Here is a 22,551-nt window from a genome sequence, read left to right as displayed (position 1 = left end):
CTCTTACAGGTTCGGCATGGCCATGAAGTCACCTAACAATGTATTTCCCAGAATGTACTATATGGCTAAGTGACGTATAATTAGATTTTTTAAAATATAGTACTGTAACTTCCTTTTTAAGAATTCTCTATCAAAGCTGGGCAATCATATCAAGAAAATTAGTTTGTACTACAAATACAGTCATATGACTTAACAAAGATACATTCTGAGCAACCCACTGGTTGGTGAACTTATCATTATGCAATTATCATAGTATACTTACACAAACCTAGACAGTACAGTATTCTATATATCTAGGTTATATTATTCCTCTTATGGAACCAGTGCTGGCTTTAATGTTACACAGTCTATTACTGAGTTTCTAGTTATCCATAATACATAAAAGTTTAAAAGATAAACTTACAAAATATATTCTGTAAATTAAGATGTACCAAATTGGAACTTAAACACAATTTCTAGTCACAATGAAAACAAGACTTTTCAAAGTGCCTTATAAGAGTAGATGCTCCAAAAAACATCCATAGGTTTAAGATTTTAGTCAAAAGTCAAATCTGGACTGAGTTTCTTATTATCTGAATGGTATCCAGTAGAAGGAGCATTTTAAATACATAGTTATACAGAGATATGACAAAGTACAGTCAATAAATGCTTTTATTAATCAAAACCCAGTATTTTTTTCATACTTGCTGTCACCAAAATTTCAATAGACGGAGCAACAGATTTTAGGCAAACAGCTGAATCTTTACAAATAATTAAAACAGTATCTAAAAACAGCAAAGCATACTTTAATATGTCCTTACACACATGAAAATGTAACAAAGTACTATTAACAAACACTTCTTACTATATTAACCTTAGCTCAGCTGATTTTATCTCCTCCCCCCCATTTGTATAGTGGCTAAATATCAGACAAAATACTAAAGTGGTTTTTAAGGTTCTCAATTAAATGAGCTACTAAATGGAAATATTTTTTTAAATCTCAGATATAAATTAAATGCCCAAAATGACCTATACTATTCAGGGACCACTGGCAGCACAACGTTAAATAATTCACTTTTTCAAAGTGATTAAAACAGTGCTTCTAATTACAAAAAAAAAAAAAAAAAAACCACAATAATAGTCTTTGTAATAAAACTTCGTATTTCTCCATTCTTAATTTTTGCTTAAAATACATAAACAACTCTCAGACCTTATAGCCAACACACCATCTATGTAACATTAAAGAATACCTTCCCAAAGGTTCATAGTGACTGATACTGAGCAGACCATATTCAGTAAAAAGTGTTTTTTCCTCACTAAAAATCTGGTAAATTCTATGATGAGAGCAAGAACAATCTGTTTCTACAAATGCAGGGTCTCTGAAGGTAAATGCTATTTTCTTTATGAATGCAAGTGACCATTACTCTGTACTTTGTCATTTAAATGTATATATATGTATATATATATATATATATATATATATATACATATATATACACACACACACACCAAGAGTGAACAGTAAGAATTAATTTAGCCAAAATGCATCATAACCAAAAACAAATATCTTACCCAGATTTTGCTTTTTCTTCTTCAGCTTCTACCTTTATGCTGAGGGACTGATCTACCCTAGCAGTGCCATCATCTTTATCATCCAGACTTTCATTTTCTTCTGACTTTTTATTGGAAACTTCTTTTTCCTGATCAGACTGTAGAGGTACAGATTCTAATAAATTCTTTTTACTTCCCTAGAAAAAGATCAAAGGAGCTAAACAAACAAAAGTTAAAAGGCAAAAACAAAAAACTCCAACCTAATAACTCCATGACCTTAAGAGCAACAGGAGGTAGCAACCAACACTAACACTGATACAAGCATTACAATTAATAAATTATTGCCATTCTCCAAATGCACTACACAAAAAATAACTAAGAGCTACCTTGACCAGTCATTACCATTATTTAAAGGTAACACTTAATGAAGGAAAGTACAAAATACAATACTACACTTTACAGAGAATGCAGAAAACATACCAAAGGCAATAAAGGATAATGAACAATATCTGATTTACCAGAAGTGGCTTTATATTTTCCTTTCTTTCCATCTCATCCTCTAGGGGCTTCTCCTCTTTTGGCATTATATTCCTCTCCTCTTCAATCTTTACTTCTTTGATGTCTGTTTCACCTTCTTCCTTAACTTTTGTTTCTTTTACATTTTCACATTCCTTACATGACTTATTAACTTTCTCAGGCAATGCCATCTGAAACTCAATATTAGCCGACCTACAGTATTCCTCAAAACCATATAAGTATCTGGAAACATGAAGAGAAACATTTCAATGTTACTGTAGAGGATCTTCTTGTTTGCTTCTTTTCTTATTTTTTAAATAGAAAACTATAACATAAATTCAGCTCAAAGTCCTGATCTTCCTGTCTCAGCCTCCCTAATGCTGGGGTTACAGAAAGAAACCAGCACACCCTGGCTCATACTGTAGAGATTCTTATATTTTAATTCATTTCTCTTGTTTAAGCTTCATTTACATTCTAATTTTTCTATTCAGTTCTTCCCATCTTTTTCTTTTTTTTACCCCCTCTTTTTAGTAAGGAATGGTCCAGCCATGCAATTCAGGCTGTCCTGAACTCATGATTCTCTTGCCACAACTTCCCAAGAGCTAGGATTATACATGAGTACCATGCCCGATTTCTTCCTGAATTTTTTAACTCAAATAAAAAGCATACACTTAAGAGCTGTGCTGGCCAGGCTTTGACAGCTCATACCTGTAATCCTAGCTATGAAAGAGGCTGAGATCTGAGGATTGATGTCTGAAGCCAGCTTGCACACAAAAATCCTTACGAGGGGGGCAGGGAAAGTTAAGAGTGCTTGTCTTGCATGCATGAGGCCTTAGGTTCGGTTCCTCAGTACCATATAAGCAGAAAAAGCCGGAAGTGGCGCTGTGGCTCAAGTGGTACAGGGACAATGCCCAGGCTCAGAGTTCATGCCCCATGACAAAAAAAAATAAAATTAAAATTGAAAAATCTTTATGATTATTATCTCTAGAAGTAGAGCTGTGGCTCCAGTGGTACCAGTGGTAAAGGGCTAGCCTTGAGGAAAAAAAAAGGTTGGGACAGTGCCCACATCCTGAGGTCAAGCGTAGGCCTGGCATTGGAGAAAAAAAAAAAAGTACTTAAAAGTCATAATCCAAATATAACCAAAGTACTAGTAAGTACTAATAATAAAATGCTAGATGAGATGGTTCACTTCTGTGATACCAGGAGGTAAAAGAAGGAGGATCATGAATTTAGAATATAAGCCTGGGCACTTTAGTGACAGCTTGTTTCCATCCAAAAAAAAAAAAAAAAAAAAGTATTCAGAGTACTGTATGTACTTTTTGAGCTTTCCTTAATGCAAGGTATCAGGGCTTGTAGTACTTAATTTAAACAACACAACAACCATAAACAAGTAGTATTAATTCATTATACAACTGAAGAAAGCAAGGCTTAATAAAAAATGGCCAGGGGCTGGGAAGGTGGCTCAGTGGTAGAGCGCTTGCCTTGCAAGCCTGAGGCCCTGGGTTCGATTCCTCAGCACCACATAAGCAAAAAAAGAAAAAAGCCGGAAAGTGGCGCTGTGGTCAAGTGGTAGAGTGCTAGCCTTGAGCTGAAGAGCTGAGGGACAGCGCCCAGGCCCAGAGTTCAGGCCCCACAACCGGACCCAAAAAAAAAAACAAAAAACAAAATGGCCAAAGATTAGCGAAGCAAGGAATTGGCAGAACTAGGATTCTCCATTTGACTGTATTAGCTTTTTTTTTTCTTTTTATTTTTTATTGTAAAGATACTATACAGAGGGTTACAGTTACATGAGTAAGGTAATGAGTACACTTCCTATTGAACATTGTTACCCCCTCCATTGTTTTCCCCCTACCATCCCCTCCCTCCCTACCTTCCCCGAGGTTCTTTTTTTTTTTATTATTGGGATTAAGTGATTACATAATTTCCCAAATTTCACAGTATTGTGGAATAATGATGCTCACTTAAAGTCACAAGTTCATTCTAGCTTTCCTGAAGCAAATTGTCTATCACACTCTATAACATATAACGGTGTACACATATACACCATACATGTGACCAGCAGCATGGGAATATTTAGTAGTGGTTCGACCAGATGAGTGGGAGTTGTTTCTTAAGTCCTGTTAGTTTTGTCATATCACCTAACATTTTGGATTTAGCATCCACTTATCAGGGAGACCATGTACCGTTTGTCTCTTTGCTCTTGGCTTACCTCGCTCAACATGATTCCTTCTAGCTCCATCCATTTCCCTGCAAATGCCATTATTTTGTCATTTCTAATGGCTGCATAATATTCTATTGTGTTGTATTAGCTTTTTAAAAGCTCTATGCAGAATTTTACACATTTTTGACCATAAACACTTTCTTTACAAACGTTTTATAGATCTAATACTCACATAATATACTAGAATAGAAAATGCTAAAATACACAAAAGTAAGCTGGGTGCCCTTTAGCTCATGCTTGTAATCCTAGCTATTCAGGAATCCAAGATTTGAGGATCACAATTCAAAGCCAGCCTAGGCAAGAAAGAAGCCATTCTGAGCAGGAAAGTTTAACTACCAAAAAAGCTGGAAATAGAGATATAGCTCAAGTGGTGGAATACTAGCCATGAGCTAAAAAAAGCTCAGAGACAGTGCCTACATCCCAAGTTCAAGCTTAAGTACTGAGACAACACAAACAAATGAATAGAAAATGCTATTTTAGACTTATTACTCTAGTAAAATCTCTAATGAAATACCTTCAGTTGAATGGTAAATTCCATTCTGCTTTCTAGATAAAGTGTTGAAGATAGTTTTATCAAGTATACTGACTTACTTTTTATAAGCACATTTAACATTGTATCCTGCGGCCGAGTTTAAAACAGGGATTCCAAGATCTTGGTAGACTTGTTTCCAAACAGCTCCACTTTCAATCTAATGGACAAAGTAAAATGAAAACTATCCAATTAAAAGGTGGGAATGTAGTAACATTTTGATAGACCTAGCATACATTATGATATTATTCAAACCTGGCAAATTCTAAATTTGATTTACACATGCAATTTTAGTATTCAAATCTCAGGAATAAATATTGAAATACTGAGGCCATTTGACTTTAAAATAAATACAGATATAGTAAATACGAAAGTAAACAGAATCCTTAATAGTCTTCTGTCAATAATGAGTCAAAAAAGTTTTATTGAAATTAGTAAAGCATTTTATTCACTAGAATATCCTTAGTTGGGTAAACAAGCATATCAGATCAGTTCAACAAATATTTTCTGTCTACTTCAGGCACTATGAAAAAGACTGACAATGTAAATAATATTAAGAAAATGCCCCTTGTTGATGATCCTAGCCCTCCTGGAGGGCTGAGACTGGAAGGGTCATGGTTCTAGCCCAACCCTCAAAAAGTTCAAAATATCCCATTCTCAACCATTCATGGTACATGTCTGCCAGGACAAATACTCAGGAAGTACAAATAGAAAGGTAACAGTCTAAGCCAGCTTGGGGGAGAGGGAAGAGGATGAACCCTATTAGTAAGATAACTAAAAGCCAAAAGTGCTGGAGGAATGGCTAAAGTAGTAAAGCCAGTGGGGTGCTGGTGGTTCACACCTGTAAATCCTAGCTACTTAGGAGTCTGAGATCTAAGGATCACGGTTCAAAGCCAGCTCAGGCAAGAATGTCTGTGGGACTCTTGTCTCCAATAAACCACCAGAAAACTGGAAGTAGCGCTGTGGTTCAAGTGGTAGAGCGCCCGCCTTGAGCTGAAGGTCAGTGCTCAAGTCCAGAGTTCAAGCCCCTCAACCAAAAAAAAAAAAGAAGTAGTAAAAGCACTGGTATAAAGCCTTAAATGAAAAACTCAGTACCCCATCCCCTGCAAAAACAAAAACAACAACAATAAAACACAAATTAGGACAGATTCAAATTCTCAAGAGCATACAATCAAGAAAGATAATGAATTAAAATTCTTCTAATCACTATGGTTGTGCTGACTCAGACCTTCATGAAACAGAACCTCTATCAACGTATGAAAAATTTAACAGTAAATCAAACTCAAAACATTATCCACAAAAAAGTTTAAGATTTGTAAATCTCATCTTTGGTGGCTGTCTCTGTATCTAAACTGGACTTTCCATTTTCTTTTCCAATTATTTTAGAGATGGAGATACCTAAAAACAGGAGGCTGAGATCTGAAGATTGGTTCATAGACAGCCCAGGCAGCTAGGCTTGAGCAAAAAAGCTCAGAGACGATACCTTTTGGTGCCAGTTCTGGGGTTGTGTTCAGACACCAAAAGAAAAAATTTCATTTTTGTGTATAGTACTCACGTTATCAAATCCTCCAAGTTTGTGTACAAGTCTGAATAACTTAAAAAGATTCAAATTTCGATATCCAAGTACAGGTCGTTTGTTAATAGGAGTTCCTGTTAAAAAAAAACACACACAGATAAAATTATACTAAATTTTACTAAAATGAAAAATTAAGGAAACAAGGTTTGACTGAACTAAATAAAATATTGAGTTAATTGGGCAACTTGTACAAAGTATGACCTCTCACAAGATTTCCAGATATATCAGGCTGACTTTGGAGAAGAATTTTGTAAGGCCTGGGTGTGTAAGTACTAATAAAACAGCATCATCATCAACAGTCATTCTGTTATCTAATATTGAAAGTTCTTTGGGGTACCAAACATAGATTTGCAGAATAATATATAAGCATTTATTTGCCCATGACAATAATATCTAATAAAACACTATCAACTTCGTCACTGTATTTATTATATGACAGACACTATGACAGTCATTTTATTATCAGCAGTCAAAAACAGCGCCAAGCCTAAGGGGTTGAATTCTCTTCTTTTTAGCAGTCCTGGCATTTGAACTCAGGGATTATGTTTGACTGGCAGGTATTCTACCCATCTGAGCATGTTACATTGCTGCCTCCCTTTGCTTTATGTTTCACAGAGCTTTTTTGCCTGAGCCTTGGCTTGGACTGTGACTTCCTCTTCTCACCTTCTCCCATGGAGCTTACATTACAGGCACTCACTCTAACAGGAAGCTTATTTAAAATTAAGGGGTCTCAGTTCCGCAGGTCTTTTTTATTTCCCATAGTTATTATCATTTGTTAAACAAATTGTAAAAGACAAGAAATGAGCAAGGAATATGAACTTTTAAGTGTTGTATTTCTTACCATTGCTTTAAATTACCCACAATGTTTATATGTATAAACACTGTAAATACTGTTTTTATTATTGTAATATTTTTGTAATTACTATTTAAAGTCACAAACAACTTTTAATCTTCACAATGATAATCATCATTATCTTAACCTCCATTGCTTATGAACTCTATGACCTTTAACAATAAAACTATTTTTTACAAATCAGATGATATGTACATTTCTTTCCCTTTGCTTATTATCAGCTGTTCCCTCTTTCCCTCTCATTTCAGCAAGGTCTTAACATGGAATCTTTCTCTGTCCCTTGAATTTTTGGAGATTATAGGCATGTGCTATTATAACTAGCTTTAAATTCTTTATTTTGTTGTTTTGTGTGTAATTATTCTTATTTCCTAAAATATTCCAGAATTTTAAGTTAGAACCAGTATTATTGTTGTGTGTGTAATTATTCTTATTTTCTAAAATATTCCAGAATTTTAAGTTAGAACCAGTAAGTTATACAAGAAGATTTCACTATACTGTATCTTCATTTATACTACAATGTACTTAGACCAGATTCAGTTCCTCTAACACTTTCCCTGATTGCCCCTAGACATCCTGAATTCTTACTTTTAAAATAATCATCTCACTGATATCTACAATCTCAAGGATAAATAAAAGTGAAAACTCTCACCTCTGTCTTCCATAAATTTGTACAACTGCTGAAGGAAGTTTTCTCTTTCTTCTGGAAATGGTTCTATTTCTTCCTAATCACAGAAGAAAGGATTATTTTTATCAATTAACCATTTTAATCATACAAGCAAGATTTCCTGCCAAAAATAAAGGCTAACACTTATTAAAATATATCAAAGGCATTTTTTTCAAAAAAATATTTACTAATAAGTTATTGGAAATAGGACAGTTCTACGCATTTTAGGCTATATAGAAGAAAATATATCCTAAAAGTTATCATAATAGAATTCCAAATGTAAATTCTTATGGGAAAAAAAGATGATGACGTTTTACTGTTACCAGAAGTGTACTCTCTAAATCAGGATCACAGGCTCAAAAAGACCTACTCTCAAAATAATAAAGAGGATTAGGTTTGCACATCCAAGCTGATGCTGTTATTGCTCCTCAAGGAACTCTACAAGTCTGAGTCCCATTAATTGTAACTACAAGCATCCTTCATTTTATGCAGCCCCACTGTACAGTACTTCAAGCTTATATAATCAGTAAAGTGGGGAACAAATTTGATCTACAATACCTGAAGATTCAGACTTAGAGTAATCTTCAAGTAATAAAATAGTTCCCCGATTTATCAATTACAAGGGAAGGACTAGCTTCTTGCTGCTGTGGCCAAGGGCTGTGGCAGTAGGGAGCTGGTCCTGAAGGAACCTGCAAGGAGCAGGGTAGTAGGTAAGAGGGAGGAATTCACCAATTCAATGACTTTCATCCATTCAACAAGCATTAAATGAGCACCTGTTAAGTATAGGCACTATGATAGGTGCTCAATCAAATAAAATAAACAGCTGTAGAGCCTGACATTACAGAACATCATTAGGAGTAACTGCAGAGAAAATGATTCACAATATACAGTGAGCCTTTACAGTTACTCAGGCTGAAACATACAGCTCTAGTAGTAAAGAGCAAGGGTATTGAATTGATATTCTAAATGAATCTAAACAAATCCTTTCTAATTTGGAAAATCATGAGCTGAATGATAGGGTTCTTGTGAACTCTCCTCTTTTATTTTAAATGCCAGTATAGCAAAGGAGAGCAGTAAACTAGAAACTACAGATGCTGGTGAACTATTAGGTTGCTAGTTGGAAAGTGAACAATGAATAAATGAAAACCATTAATTTGCTTATGTTAAATTTATATTTCTTAATTTAAACATAATCTACATAGGCTGGGTCTTGGTATGGTCATCCAATATCCATCAAGGAAATCTATTTTCAGACATTAAGCTGTCTTCACAGAACATACTATACTATGACTTAAATAAACAGATTCCTATTCCAAAAACATTTAAGGAAAGTTTGAATTAAACTTAAGAGGCCAGATTTGCATTTGTGAAAACAAATCTAAGGTTTGGTAACCACTATTTTTGATCATCCTTTACAAATTTTGCACTATGACAGATACTCTAAGTATAAAAATAAGACAAGTGACTATCCTTGAGGAGTTTATCAATTAGTGAGGGAGAAAAGCAGTCAATAAATATAACTACATATATACATATATGTGTGTGCACACATATAAATAAAAAGTTAGGCATAAAGAAAGTACTATCGACTTGAAAATTGAGTGTGAAAATTTCCTGAGTTGAGAAAGGTGATGGTTCATCCATTTCCCTTTCCAGAGATGCCTCCCGAGTAGACATTAGGAAACTGACGGAAGAAGAGTACGTGGTTCACAACCAAGCTGGCAAAAGTAAGTAGCAGCAAGGTATAGAATTTGTCATTGCTATAGCACAAAGTTCAGAAAGAAAAGGTAGAATGAGTGTGAAGAAAAAAACCCATGAGGCAGTTGTACTATGAAAAAGGCTTTATGCTGAAGCTTGACTTTACTCCAGAGGTTTCAAATAAGGAAATGACTGTTCATTTTATTTTTTTCTTCATTTTTCCCCTAGTGCTGGGAATGGGATATAAGACCTTACACATGCTAGGCAAATGTTCTACCACTGATAAATATCAAGTGCCCTCATTTTAGCATTTTAAATAGAAAGGAGCTAAGGAGAAGACTGAGGCAGGGAAGCTCTTACCCATGACGATTAACATGTAACTCCAAAAGCAGTCCCTCTCATTTCATTAATAGCTTACTACAGTTTAATGGCAGGATTTCACACTGTACTAAAAATATTACATATCCATAAGAAATTATCATTATTTCCTCAATACATTATAGACAACTGACTTTATGGTCCAACACAGAAGCTATCAGTATTGGCACTGTTTATCAACAACTTGACTGAAGCTGTACATGTTGTACCAGTGAGAAATGTTATCCCATGGCTAGACCTAAAGAATCAGTTACAATGAATCTAAGTATGGCTCTACTAGTCCTAAGTTCAAACCCCAGTACCACAAAAAAAAAAAAAAATCAAAGAACAAAAAATGCCACATCTTCATAGATGTTTCTCATTTGTATTACAAAAAATTATTCCAGATTCTATGAAGAGATGGGAAATAAACAGAAATATAAGATGAACATGAGTTGATTTTATTTTTAATAGTAGGTGGAAGGCACTTTTTATATACTCTGCTAGGTATTTCAGCAAACGGTCAGTGCACACATCTCATGAGGTAATAGTTCTTATGCGCACAAACTGCTACAAAGCATGGTAAAGTAGAGGTGGGTATTTCCCTAGTCATCTGATAAACCAAAGAGCAAAGCAAGATTCAAAACAATAACCAGAATGCATACAGTTCTAATTTGGCAACACTGTATTTTTATTTTAAGATAAGCAACTTGATTTTGCCAAGTACTGCATATAAAATTTCACTATTAAGTATTTCTAATACTTCTTACGTAACTACTCATGAGCTTAGTCAAGTCCTAACCAGCTGTCAGCTTTAAGCAACGTAACTAAATTTACCTCTTCTTCACTGCTATTATCTTCCTTTTCTTTTTCGTCATCTTCTTCCTCCTCTTCTTCCTCTGCTTCACTGCTAGAGCTGTCTTCTTTCAATTCAGTCTTCCAGTTAGCGGGAACAGTTCTACTTTTGTGAAATTCAAGTGCGTGATCAAAGGCTGGAAAGAAACATTGAATGCGTGAACTGGGGAAATTAAAAAGACAATTACAAAAAAAATTATCCAAGATAAAGAAATAAAAATTGCCATCACTAATAGGTAGTGTCTACTACATTCTTGGCACTGGGATCAAATATTTAGCTCTGGACACCCATTTTATTATATATTTTTATTTTTGCCAGTCCAGGGGCCTGAACTCTCAGGGTCTGAGCATTGTCCCTGAGCTTCTTTTGCTCAAGGCTAGCACTCTATCACTTGAGCCACAGCGCCACTTCTGGCCATTTCTGTGTATATGGTGCTGAGGAATGGAACCCAAGGCTTCATGTGTGCAAGGCAGGCACTCTACCATTAAGCCACATTCCCAGACCATAGACACCCATTTTATAGTGTGAAACTGCTGCCACTGTAAATGAGAAATGTTCTTCTTTCAAGTAGAAACTAAGCATCTCTAATGAAAAACAACTTAATATAGGTAATCATTTAATATTTTACCCAGCAATGATTAAACAGTAGTATTTAAAAGACAAAGGACCATTATGATAAAAATATTCTTTAGAATCCGGTGACAGTGGCTCACATCTGTAATCCTAGCTACTCAGGAGGCTGAGATCTGAGAATCAGAGTTCAAAGCCAACTTGGGCAGGGAAGTCCATGAGATTCTTATCTTCAATTAATCTTCCAAAGGCCAGAAGTGGAGCTGTGTCTCAAGTGTTAAGAGTATTAAACCTCGAACAAAAAAAAACCCAGGGACAGCACCCAAGCCCTGAATTCAAGCCCTAGGACCAGCAGATATACACAAAAGTAAATTCTCTATATGTTTAGTTAAACCTAATTTTAAAACTATGTGAATTGGGCTGGGAAGGTGGCTCAGTGGTAGAGTGCTTGCCTACCATGCATGAAGCCCTGGGTTTGATTCCTCAGTACCACATACATAGAAAAGGCGGAAGTAGCACTGTAGCTCAAGTGGTTGCGCTAGCCTTGAGCACAGAGAGGCTCAAGGGCAGTGCCCAGTCCCTGAGTTCAAGCACCAGCACAGGCAAAACAAAACTAAACCAAAAAAAACCTATGTGAATTAACTTGAGATTAGATAGATACAATTATTGTCCTTTTCTAATACATAAAAATAAAGCCATAAACTACATACTTAATAACTGAGGTAGTCTACATAGCAAATGATTAAGCTTGATAAATAAGGGTAGAGAAAAACTAACCATTAACAATGCCATTAAAAATCAAGTAATGAAAATTCAAGTTAATGTATTTCTCAAACAGAATTATTGTAACCTTATGATAAGAATTTATACTTATCAGTGAGATATGACAAATCAAATTTACTTTGATTCCTTTTATTATCATGTCCTGAAATTATATTTCATTATTGAGCAAAAAAAGCCAGAATATGCTAATAGCTGATAAAACAGTTCTGACTTTTCCAGATTACTACCAATTATAAGCTTAAAAAATAGAAATAGAAAATTTACATTACGAAACACATATGGGTTTTCAAAGTACAAAATCACATACTCCACTACTATTCACTTACCTTGTTTTAAAACAGCATCAGGCTTTGGTGCACTGTCACTAGTAATTTCATGGACATCTTTTCTTGGAACTGAAGTACTGTATTAGTTAATGACATGGGGAGAAAAAGGATAAATTAAGACATAAAAAATACACTGCTAGAAAATATTAAAAATATACAAATACTGATATAAAATATTAAAAATATACAAATACTGATATAAACCATCTAAAGTGACTGGACACGGGTTGCAAGTCCCAAATATGATAGGCAGGATGTATAATCACCTACAGGAGGGTCCTGATTTAAGAAAGCTTGTGTACTCCAGACCAACCAGGTTGGAGGCGAAGGGGTCATTAACACCTAGGCGTTTCCAAATATCACACAGTCCTTTGACTAAAAGAGAATAATGAATACTCTTTTTAAGGTAACAATGTGTAAAAGCAGAAAAAAAATAAGTCAGAAGTAAAACTCTTCAATTATCTTCAGTTAAATACTTGATATTACAATAAGAAATTACTTGAAAACTGGCAGTAAAATTACCAGTTTATAACATACTCTTTTTTCAACATTTTTTTCCCCCAAACCAAAGTATAGACTTACAAACAAACATCTAAGATACAATTTGACCATTTCTGGAAATCCCCATTTGTCATGTGTGTCAAATGCAAATGACTGGGACAAATTTGACCATAAATATCACATAAAATTCCTATTTTATACTAAAAAATTCACCTTCTATGCATTTGATTAGTCAGAAGACTATCTCAAATACAACTTTCAGTTTGCCACTTTTTATAGCCTTTTATTTTTAAAATTTCAAATATCCATAAATGTAGGTGAATTTCTGAACCCCATGTATCCATTATCCCCACAACAGATGCCATAAACTCTTGTCACTGTTCTGCTTTTCTTTTTTTTTGGGGGGGGGGGGGGGGGGGGGAAGCGGGGACGGTGATAGTGAGGTTTTTATTCATGGCCTCATGATTACTAAGCAAGTGCTCTAAGGCCCAATAACACAATCACGTAACTATTTAAATTCTGGGTTGTCTCAAGAATCTAATAAATTCTCTTTCTTTTCTCTTTTCAGCAGCATTTTCTTTTTGGGGAGGGATGGGGACCGTCGTAGAGTTTGAAATCAGGGCTTTGGTGTTTGTTAGTCAGGCCCTCTGCTGCTGAGTCATACCACCAGCCCTTTTTGCATTGGTTATTAAGAAACAGTGTCTTGATTTTTGCAGGGCATGGGTCTAGACTACTTTCCTATTTTATACTTCCAGCTATAACTGGGATACATTTTAGCCTGAGCTGGCCTAAAGCCATAATCTTCCTGATTTCTTCTTCCTGAGTAGCTTGAATTACAGGCATGAACCAGCAGTGTCCAGCTAAAGTTAGTTTTATAGATTTTTTTTTTTTAAGTCACTTTTTTGGGCTGGGAATATGGCTTAGTGGTAGTGGTAGAGTGCTTGCCACGCATGCATGAATCCCTGGGTTCGATTTCTCAGTATCGCATAAACAGAAAAAGCCAGAAGTGGTGCTGTGGCTCAAGTGGTAGAGCACTAGCTCTGAGCACCAAGAGGCTCAGGGACAAAGCCCAGGCCCTAAGTTCAAACCCTAGGACCAACCCCCCCCCCCCAAAAAAAAAAAATCAGGTCAGGTGCCAGTAACTCACATCTGTAAACCTAGCTACTCGGGAGACTGGGATTTGAGATCATGATTCAAAGCCAGCCTGGGTAGGAAAGTCTGTGAAATTCTATTCTCCAATAAATTACCAAAAAAGCCAAAGTGGAACCACTTTGTGACAGAACCACTAGTGGTAGAACACTAGCCTCAATCAAAAGCAACTTTGGAACAGCACCTAAGCCCTGAGTTCAAGCCCTAGGACTGGCAATTAAAAAAAAAAATCCCTTTTCCTAATTTGAAAATCTAAACACCAAATCTTAAAATGTAGCAATCCTTTTTTTATGCTGGTACTGGAGAGCTTGATCTCAGGACCTCCATAGCTTACTCAGCTTTCTTGATCATGGATGACACTCTGACCACTTGAGCCATACCTCTGGCCTAGTATTTTGGTAATTAATTGGAGATCAAGTCTTGAATACTTTTCTTCCAGGGCTGGCCAGGAAGTTTGGCACTTTACCTCTCACCTTACAGAGCAGTGAGGATCATAGATGTGAGCCACTGGCCCTCAGCTAAAGTGTAAAACCCAGTGCAAAGTATCTTGTTTCAGCTGTGTTTGATACTTTCTTGTACCTGAGGTCCCTGTTACTAAAGAGGATAAGGCTTAGGGATATTTGAGCCCAAGAGTTGAGACAAACTTTGGGAAGGGGAAAAAGAAAGGAGATGAGGAAGAAGTAGAAGGGAAGGAAGAGAAGCTGAAGGGGAAGGAGGAGAGGAAAAAGAAAAAGAGAAGAGAGGGAAAAAACAGTTAAGGAGGAAGAGAAAAGGGAGGAGAGAAAGGGAAAAGAGAAAAGGAAGAAAGAAATAAAGAAAAGATGTGGCAACTGTATTATTTTTCAAGAAAAATCAGAACTCAGCTCTAAAAAAGTTCTACATGAGAAATCACATTCTAAATATACAAATACATCTATTACCAATTCATTTTAATATTTGAGTGGTTGTAAAAGTCACAGGTATCAATACAATTGTTAAACATTATTAGAGATATTATAAAATGCTAATAAAACCACCAAGAAAAAACTGGAATGAAATGCCAATATCAATATCTATGCCAGTATCAATACACTATTTTCTTTGACAGTCCTGGGGCTTGAACTCAGGGCCTGGGCACTGTCTCTGAGCTGCTTTTGCTTGAGGCTAGTACTCTACCACTTGAGTCATAACAGCACTTCTGGCTTTTTCTATTTATGTGGTACTGATGAATCAAACCCAGGGCTTCTTGCATACTAGACAAGCACTCTACCACTAAGCCATATTCCCAGCCCTCAATAAACTATTATATACATTAAACATATCCAATTTGTCTAAACAAATCACCAGCTATACAACTAAGATAGTGCAAAACAGTCTATTTTAGAAAAAAAGTAAATAAACACTATTACTTTACTACACTTAAAGTAAGAAAAATGATTCTTTTTGAAATTTTCCCAATATGATGAAAAAGAAGAGCCAAAGATGAAGAGAAATAACTAATTTTATCATTTAATGTCCTAATCTGATAAGACAGCCTATATTATGGACAGGTTTCTCAAGCCAAGTGAATAATACTTACAATTTGCCATCTTTGAAAGATCGAACAAGAATATTATCTTTTTTCACAGCAATCTCATCACTACAATCAGGACAAACCACCTTTTTAAAAACAGAAAGAAACAATTATATGGGCACATATGATTTTTAAACAGATATCCTCCAACCTTCCAGATTCTTAGATAATGCAGACTGTTGACATAGATATGGTACTAAAACAAGAATAATAGTTATGACTAGCCTTGAAGCCATAGGCCACGTTTTAGGCAGAAATAGAAAAGAGAGTTATATCATGACTAAAATAATTTCCAGAGTCTTGAATATCACATAAATTCTTAGGAATAAAAAGAAAACCATTAATAGCTGGGTGCTGGTGGCTCATGCCTGTAATCCTAGCTCCTCAGGAACTAAGATGTGAGGATCATGGTTTGAAACCAGCCCTGTCAGGAAAGTCTGTCAGATTCTTTATCTCTAATTAACTAGCACAAAGCAGGAAGTGGAACTGAGGCTTAAGTGGTAGAGTGCTAGCCTTAAGCAAAAAGGCTCAGAGACAATGCCCAGGCTCTGAGTTCAGGCCCTAGGACTAGCAAGCACATACACACAAAACTGTTCTTCTGGCTGCTATGAAGAAAATGGACACATGAGGCAAAGAGTTCAAAGACATACCTAGATATAAAGTGGTAACAACAAAAGACAATTAAAGGAATAAGAAAAACCAGAGATAATTATGCAAGTTCACTCAAGTTTCTCATGTGCAAATGACAAGTGCTGTTTATGTAAAAGGAAAACAATGGAGAAGGGCCAAATTTAGTCACAAAGTAGGAGATAGTTAATGCCATTAGAGGATGAAAAATGCCATTATAAAGGAACCTGATGGATTGCTAACAGTAAATGAGTATGAATATATGAAACAGAATGGAATCACTTCTTTGTCTTTCCTGGACCTTGAACTCTGTCTTGGCTTGGGTGCTGTCTGTTCTTAAGATCCTTTTGCTCAAGGCTAGCACTCAGGGTTGGCAATATGGTCTAGTCATAGAGTGCTTGCCTAGCATACATGAAACCCTGGGTTCAATTATTCAGTACTACATAAATAGAAAGGGCCAAAAGTGGTGATGTGGCTCAAGTGGTAGAGTGCTAGCCTAGTAGTACCCAGGCCCTGAGTTTAAGCTCCAGGACTGGTTAAAAAAAAGGAAGTGGGGTGTGTGTGGCGGGGAGGAGGGGGGGTGGGGGGCAACCACTCTACCACTTGAGCTGTGCAGCACCACTTCTGGCTTTTTCTGTGATTACTTGGAGACTTGAGGACTTTCCTGCCCAGGCTGGTTTAGAATTGAGATCCTCAAATCTCAGCATCCTGAGTAGCTATGATTACAGGTATGAATCACCTGGTGCCCAGCTCAGGGAATCATTTTTGACATCTGTTTCTTGGAACTGAGAAGGAATGATGGCACCTGAAATCTGTATTTAATCACTGGATTTAAAGTCTTTTAAGTAGAAAGGATATATGGGACAAGATGTGATCATTGGTTTTTAATATAAATGACCTAATAGTGGTCTTTAGATAAAATTATCTGAGACTAAAAAATTTTAGACAAAACCAAAAGAGTTTAAGATAGTTGTAAAAATACACTGATCATTAGTTTCTCTCATTTGAAATTTAAAGCTTTTCATGTATTAAATTATACTTTATCCAAAAAGAACTGAATTCGTACTGCCAAGAGTCAAACCTTCATTAAATTATGATGTTTAACTAACTAGTTAAACTTGTATTTGCTATAAAAAAAAAAAGACAGGTTGTTTTGTTGTCTAACAAAAGATTAAATAAAGGGCGACCTAGTCAAATATTCCAAGATATTGGGACAACAGTCTACTACACAGAATCCTTCCAACTTGCTAAAGGGGCTAGCATTATGAAAATTAAGACTTTCTGTTACCTACTAACTTGGTTTGGGTGCTTGGACCAGTGGGACAATAATGAGAATACTTTTGATAAGGAAGCACCTCAGAATTATGAAAGATAATATAAGAAAGCAACAGAAAATTCTACCTACTCACCTTGGGATCTACAGAGTCAGAAAATAGGAAAACATTAGAAAGTAGGTATAAAAATTCACTATAGAGAAAGTCAGTGACTGGGTGATATGTATTTGCATTCATTGTTATGCTGAGTGTACTTAATAGGTACAACTGAGATCAACATCAAGAGCCTAGCAATGGCTCATCCTTATAATTCTAGCTGCTCAGGAGGCTGAGCTATGAGGCTCATAATTCAAAGCAAGCCTGGGCAGGAAAGTCTGTAAGACTCTCATCTCCAATTAACCACCAAAAAATCAGAAGTAGAGATGTGGTTCAAATGATAGACTGCTAGCATTAATCAAAAAAGCTCAGTGACAGTGATCAAGCCACCAGCAGACAAAAAAAGTAGGTAAATGCCAAAGCTAACTAAGTAACAGGAAAATATATGTCAATCTAAAAGGAATCTACTCTTCTTTTGTATTTCTAAACTTCATGAGGGATTTGGGAGTTCTACATTGCATTATAGATTTTTTACTCAAAGCTGTAATGAAATAAACTCCCATATACCTAGCTTCTATTATTAGCAAGATTTTCTCTGGTCAGAGGCCATCAACAATGCTTTATATTCAAAAAGAATTTTAAAAGAAATCTTCTTGTTAACTAAATGTAAGAAACATGTTCCATTATTAACCTAAAAAACAGTAGTAAGAAAATGTATTTTAAAATAAATTTGCATTGTTGAAAATTAACTTTTTTCATACTGAAACTACTCACCAATGCAGGAAACCACAGTGCTTTCTTTTTATCCAAACTAACATAATCTACACATACAACTTTGCCTAGTAGTTCATCAGTCTGCTTCCTATCATCCTCATCTTCATCACTGGAAGATGATGAAGATTCTTCTTCTGGTCTAGAAAGAGAAAAGAAATAAGGAATTTCTATATATAGTCACAATATGCCAATGATGAGTTTAGGAATTTCAGAACTTACAATACTTCCTTAAACATTAAAAAAACAGCAACCTTAAAGTGTTTCCTAAGTTTCTAAAGAATATCAGCAAGTTTATCTTTTAAAAAAAAACCACATCAACATTCTTATATTCTTTTAAATTTCCTTTTTTTTGTCAGCCTTGAATTCAGCACCTAGGCACTGTCCCTGAGCCAATTTGTGCTCAAGCCTCTTTGTGTTCTACTATCACTTGAACCATAGCATCACTGCTGGGATTTTGGTGGTTAATTGGAGATAAATGTCTCACAAACTTTCTTACCATGGCTGGCTTTGAACCACAATCCTAAAATCTCAGCCCCCTGAGTAGCTAGGATTAGAGGAGTGAGCCACCTCACTCCTCTAGATTTACTATCTTAAAAAGAACTAAGGAGTTGTTTACTGGAAGCTGTGGCTCAAGTGGCAGAGGGCTAGTCTTGAGCAAAAAAGTTCAGGGACAGTGCCCAGGCTATTAGTTCAAGCTCCAGGACCATCTCTCTCTCCCTCCCCTCCCTCTCCTCTCTCCCCTCTTTCCCTCGCTCCTTCTTCCTCTCTCCCCCTCTCTCACATACACATGCATACACACACTAGTAATAAATAAATAATACCACATACATTAATCAAAAAAACTGTGAAACAATAAATTAAGTATGTTCCAAGTTTAAGGGCTGGTACTGCTGACTATTGTAGAGTCAGGCAACAATGGCTCACGCATGTAACCTTAGCTACTCAAGAGGCTGAGATCTGAGGATGGAGGTTTGATGCCAGCCTAGGCAGACAAATCTGACTTACTTTTAATAACGAACAAAGCATTTGTAGTAGAGGTGTGACTCAAGTGGTAAGGCCAAGCAAGAGCAGCCAGTAACTGCATGTGTAAACAGACACAAACACACAGAGACACAGACACAGAGACTATACCTATATATTCTCAACAATTATGAGGCAGAGACATGAAAAAATATCTCAAGTCAAGGCTGACTTAGGAAACATATTGAGAAATTATCTGAAAAAACAAACGAACAGAGGGGCAAGATGAGACCAGAGTAACTAATTCTCAGAATCTCAAAAATTTAGCTGGGCACTGGTGGCTCACATCTGTAATCCTCGTTACTCAGGAGCCTGAGATCTGAGGATCACAGTTCCAACTCAGGCAGGAAAGTCCGAGACACACTCATCTCCAATAAACCATCTGGAAGTGACACTGTGGCTCAAGTGGTAGAGCGCTAGCCTTGAACTGAAGAGTGCAGGGATAGCGCCCAAACCCAGAGTTCAAGCCCCACAACCACCACCAACAACAAAAATCTCAAAAGGCCTCAAGTAAAGAAGGTACAGAAGCTCACTATAGTCAGGAAGTAGAGATCAAAGGATCACCATTCTAGTCCAGCCTGGTCAAAGTTTGAAACCTCAACTCACCAATGAAAAAGGTAGGGGCAGGTGAATACAGTCATTTCAAGAACCTACTAAAAAAGGCCTAAAGCAAAAGGTAATGAAGGCAAGCACAAAGCCTTGGGTTCAAACACCAATAGTGCTACACATACCCTGAAATGCTAAAGGTCCCATAAACAACTCAGACCTACACTATAATATACTAAATTTCAATCTCACATTTTAGGAATCCAGGGAACAGTTTTCCTACATTCCCAGTACAATTTTTTTTGGGGGGGTCAGTCCTGGGGCCTGAACTCTGGGCCCAGGCATTGTCCCTCAGCTCTTTAGCTCAAGGATAGCACATTACCACTTGAGCCACAGCGTCACTTCTGGCTTTTTCTGCTGGAGTCGAACCCAGGGCCTTATACATGTGAGGCAAGCACTCTACCACTGAGCCACCTTCCCAGCACCTAGAATTTTTAAAAGAATTTTTTTTTTTTTTGTTGGTTGTGGGGCTTGGATTCTAGGCCTGGGCGCTGTCCCTGTGCTCTTCAACTCAAGGCTAGTGCTGTACCACTTGAGCCAGTGCCATTTTCAGTTTTCTGGTGGTTTACTGGAGATTAGAGTCTCATGGACTTTCCTGCCTGGCTTTGAACCATAATACTCAGATCTCAGAATCCTGAGTAGCTAGGATTACAGGCATGAGCCACCAGTGCCTGGCCAAAAAAGAAAAGAAAAAAAGGTAATTTTTAAAAAGAACATATTTATTAACTGGAAGTTAAGAGTACAGAGAAGAGGCAATCTAGTAAGATTATCACCACAGCTGTCAATATAAAAGAAGTAAAATTTGGGTATTCATAAAATGCATACATGATTCTCCTATTGTATTTTAAAATGCTTCACAGTAGCATACAATTCTGCACTAGTAAATGAGAACGTGGCCTATCACAAGGAAAAGAAAGTATCTGAAACTAGATATACTTCCTTCACATTAGAGGAAGGGAACAATCAGTTCTGAAGAAAGAATTTTGATACAAATGGCTCAAAATGGCCAGCCTAATCAGTCAAGATAACAGAAAAGGTTAACAGACTGCAATACATGTCCATTTTATAAAATACACATACATACACTGATTCCTATAAGGATTGAAATATTTGTGTGATAGCAGAGACCACATGTATTAACCAAGGAAAAAGTGAGATAGTAAATTACCAGGTTTAAGCATAAGTTGGGCTGGTACTGCTATAGTGTGTATGAGGTCATGGTTTAATCCCCAGCACCAAAACAATCATTTTTTTAGTGGGGTGCTGGTAGTTCACACCTGTAATCCTGTCTACTCAAGAGGCTGAGATCTAAGAAAGTTCACAGCCAGCCCGGTCAAGAAAGTCCAATAAACCAGCAAAAAGCCAGAAGCAGAAGTTGTGGCTCAAGTTGGGAAAGGGCTAGTCTTAAGTAAAAATGTTCAGGGACAGTGCTCAGGCTCTTAGTTCAAGCTCCAAGACCATCTTCCTCTCTCTCCCTCTCTCTCTCTCTCTCTCTCTCACACACACACACACACACACACACACACACACACACACACACACACATACACACAAATAATACTAAACATTGTAGAGTAATATGAAGAATAACTACTTGATTTCAATTACCAAACAACTTTAAATTTTAGTTTCCTATCTGTTAGAAAAAATTATATATTTTAAGTCTGTTACTACAAGTACAATATTTTAAATGGTACTTGGAAAAGTTCCATCTATACTTACAAAGCAGGTTGTAGATAGTATGAATACTTAACAAACCTTTCCATTAGCAGTGCATACAACTTACATACATGTGGAAACATGTAAGTTTACATGTAAAGTTTACAAGTAAAGTTTACAGGTAAGTTTACAAGTAAAAAGACTTCATAGCTCTGATTTTCAAAACTGATATCTATATTTCTACAAGGATCATAACTTTGATCACTCCATGTCTGAAGGACTAACACACCAAACTCAACAGTGTAACTTTTGCTATTTCAGAACAGTCACAGAAGACATTCAGTTGGGGTTTTATGGATGCTCTTTATTTCTTAATCACTACCATACTAGATGGTCACAATGTAAATAATAAGGCCCAGACTAATAAGCAAACACATCAGAAAATGTTAACTTGGATTAAACAAAGAATCAAATCTGGATACAACTGGACTTTATCCAACTAACATATCCTTATAAAAATTCTAACTGAAGACTTAATAAGCATGAAGGCTTCAGACCCCAAGTTTTGTCTAGATAAGCAGCTATTCACCTTATATATATTAAATCTCCACACTCCCCTTTAAAATCATCCTAACTTGAGCAAATATTCCTTTCCTATTTACTTATTCCAGTACCTTACTGCTTCGCTCTCCCCCACCCTCTCTTACTCACTTTGTTGAGTAGACTCAGTTTCATCAGCATACTGTTACTTCCATCAACTTATTTCTCTCATCTTTAAAAGCCAAACCCTGAACATTTTTCTACTAGGTCTTTC

The 22,551-nt window shown here is 36.3% G+C and overlaps 1 protein-coding gene across 6 annotated transcripts in view; it reads right to left on the bottom strand.

Moving 5' to 3' along the window:
• The window catches only part of Arid4b (AT-rich interaction domain 4B), a 117,139-nt gene that overhangs the window by 42,360 nt on the left and 52,228 nt on the right, over positions 1-22,551 (bottom strand). For 5 of the 6 annotated variants that reach the window (XR_006148363.1, XM_042685924.1, XM_042685928.1 and 2 more), the window contains exons 8-16: positions 18,453-18,591; positions 15,688-15,767; positions 12,480-12,556; positions 10,782-10,936; positions 7,875-7,947; positions 6,352-6,446; positions 4,859-4,956; positions 2,049-2,289; positions 1,552-1,727 (exon numbers count right to left, since the gene is read on the bottom strand). Coding sequence is in view for 5 of the 6 variants with exons in the window: in XM_042685924.1 (XP_042541858.1) it covers positions 1,552-1,727; positions 2,049-2,289; positions 4,859-4,956; positions 6,352-6,446; positions 7,875-7,947; positions 10,782-10,936; positions 12,480-12,556; positions 15,688-15,767; positions 18,453-18,591 (1,134 nt within the window). In the remaining variant the exon portion in view is untranslated. The remainder of the gene's footprint in view (positions 1-1,551; positions 1,728-2,048; positions 2,290-4,858; positions 4,957-6,351; positions 6,447-7,874; positions 7,948-10,781; positions 10,937-12,479; positions 12,557-15,687; positions 15,768-18,452; positions 18,592-22,551) is intronic. The other variant, XM_042685926.1, reaches the window with a different exon arrangement.

The sequence above is a fragment of the Dipodomys spectabilis genome, unplaced genomic scaffold (assembly GCF_019054845.1).
Source record: "Dipodomys spectabilis isolate Male_0828 unplaced genomic scaffold, ASM1905484v1 ptg000096l, whole genome shotgun sequence".
Lineage (NCBI taxonomy): Eukaryota > Metazoa > Chordata > Mammalia > Rodentia > Heteromyidae > Dipodomys > Dipodomys spectabilis.
Note: the sequence above shows the minus strand (reverse complement) of the source record. Positions and strands in the feature narration are given on the sequence as shown.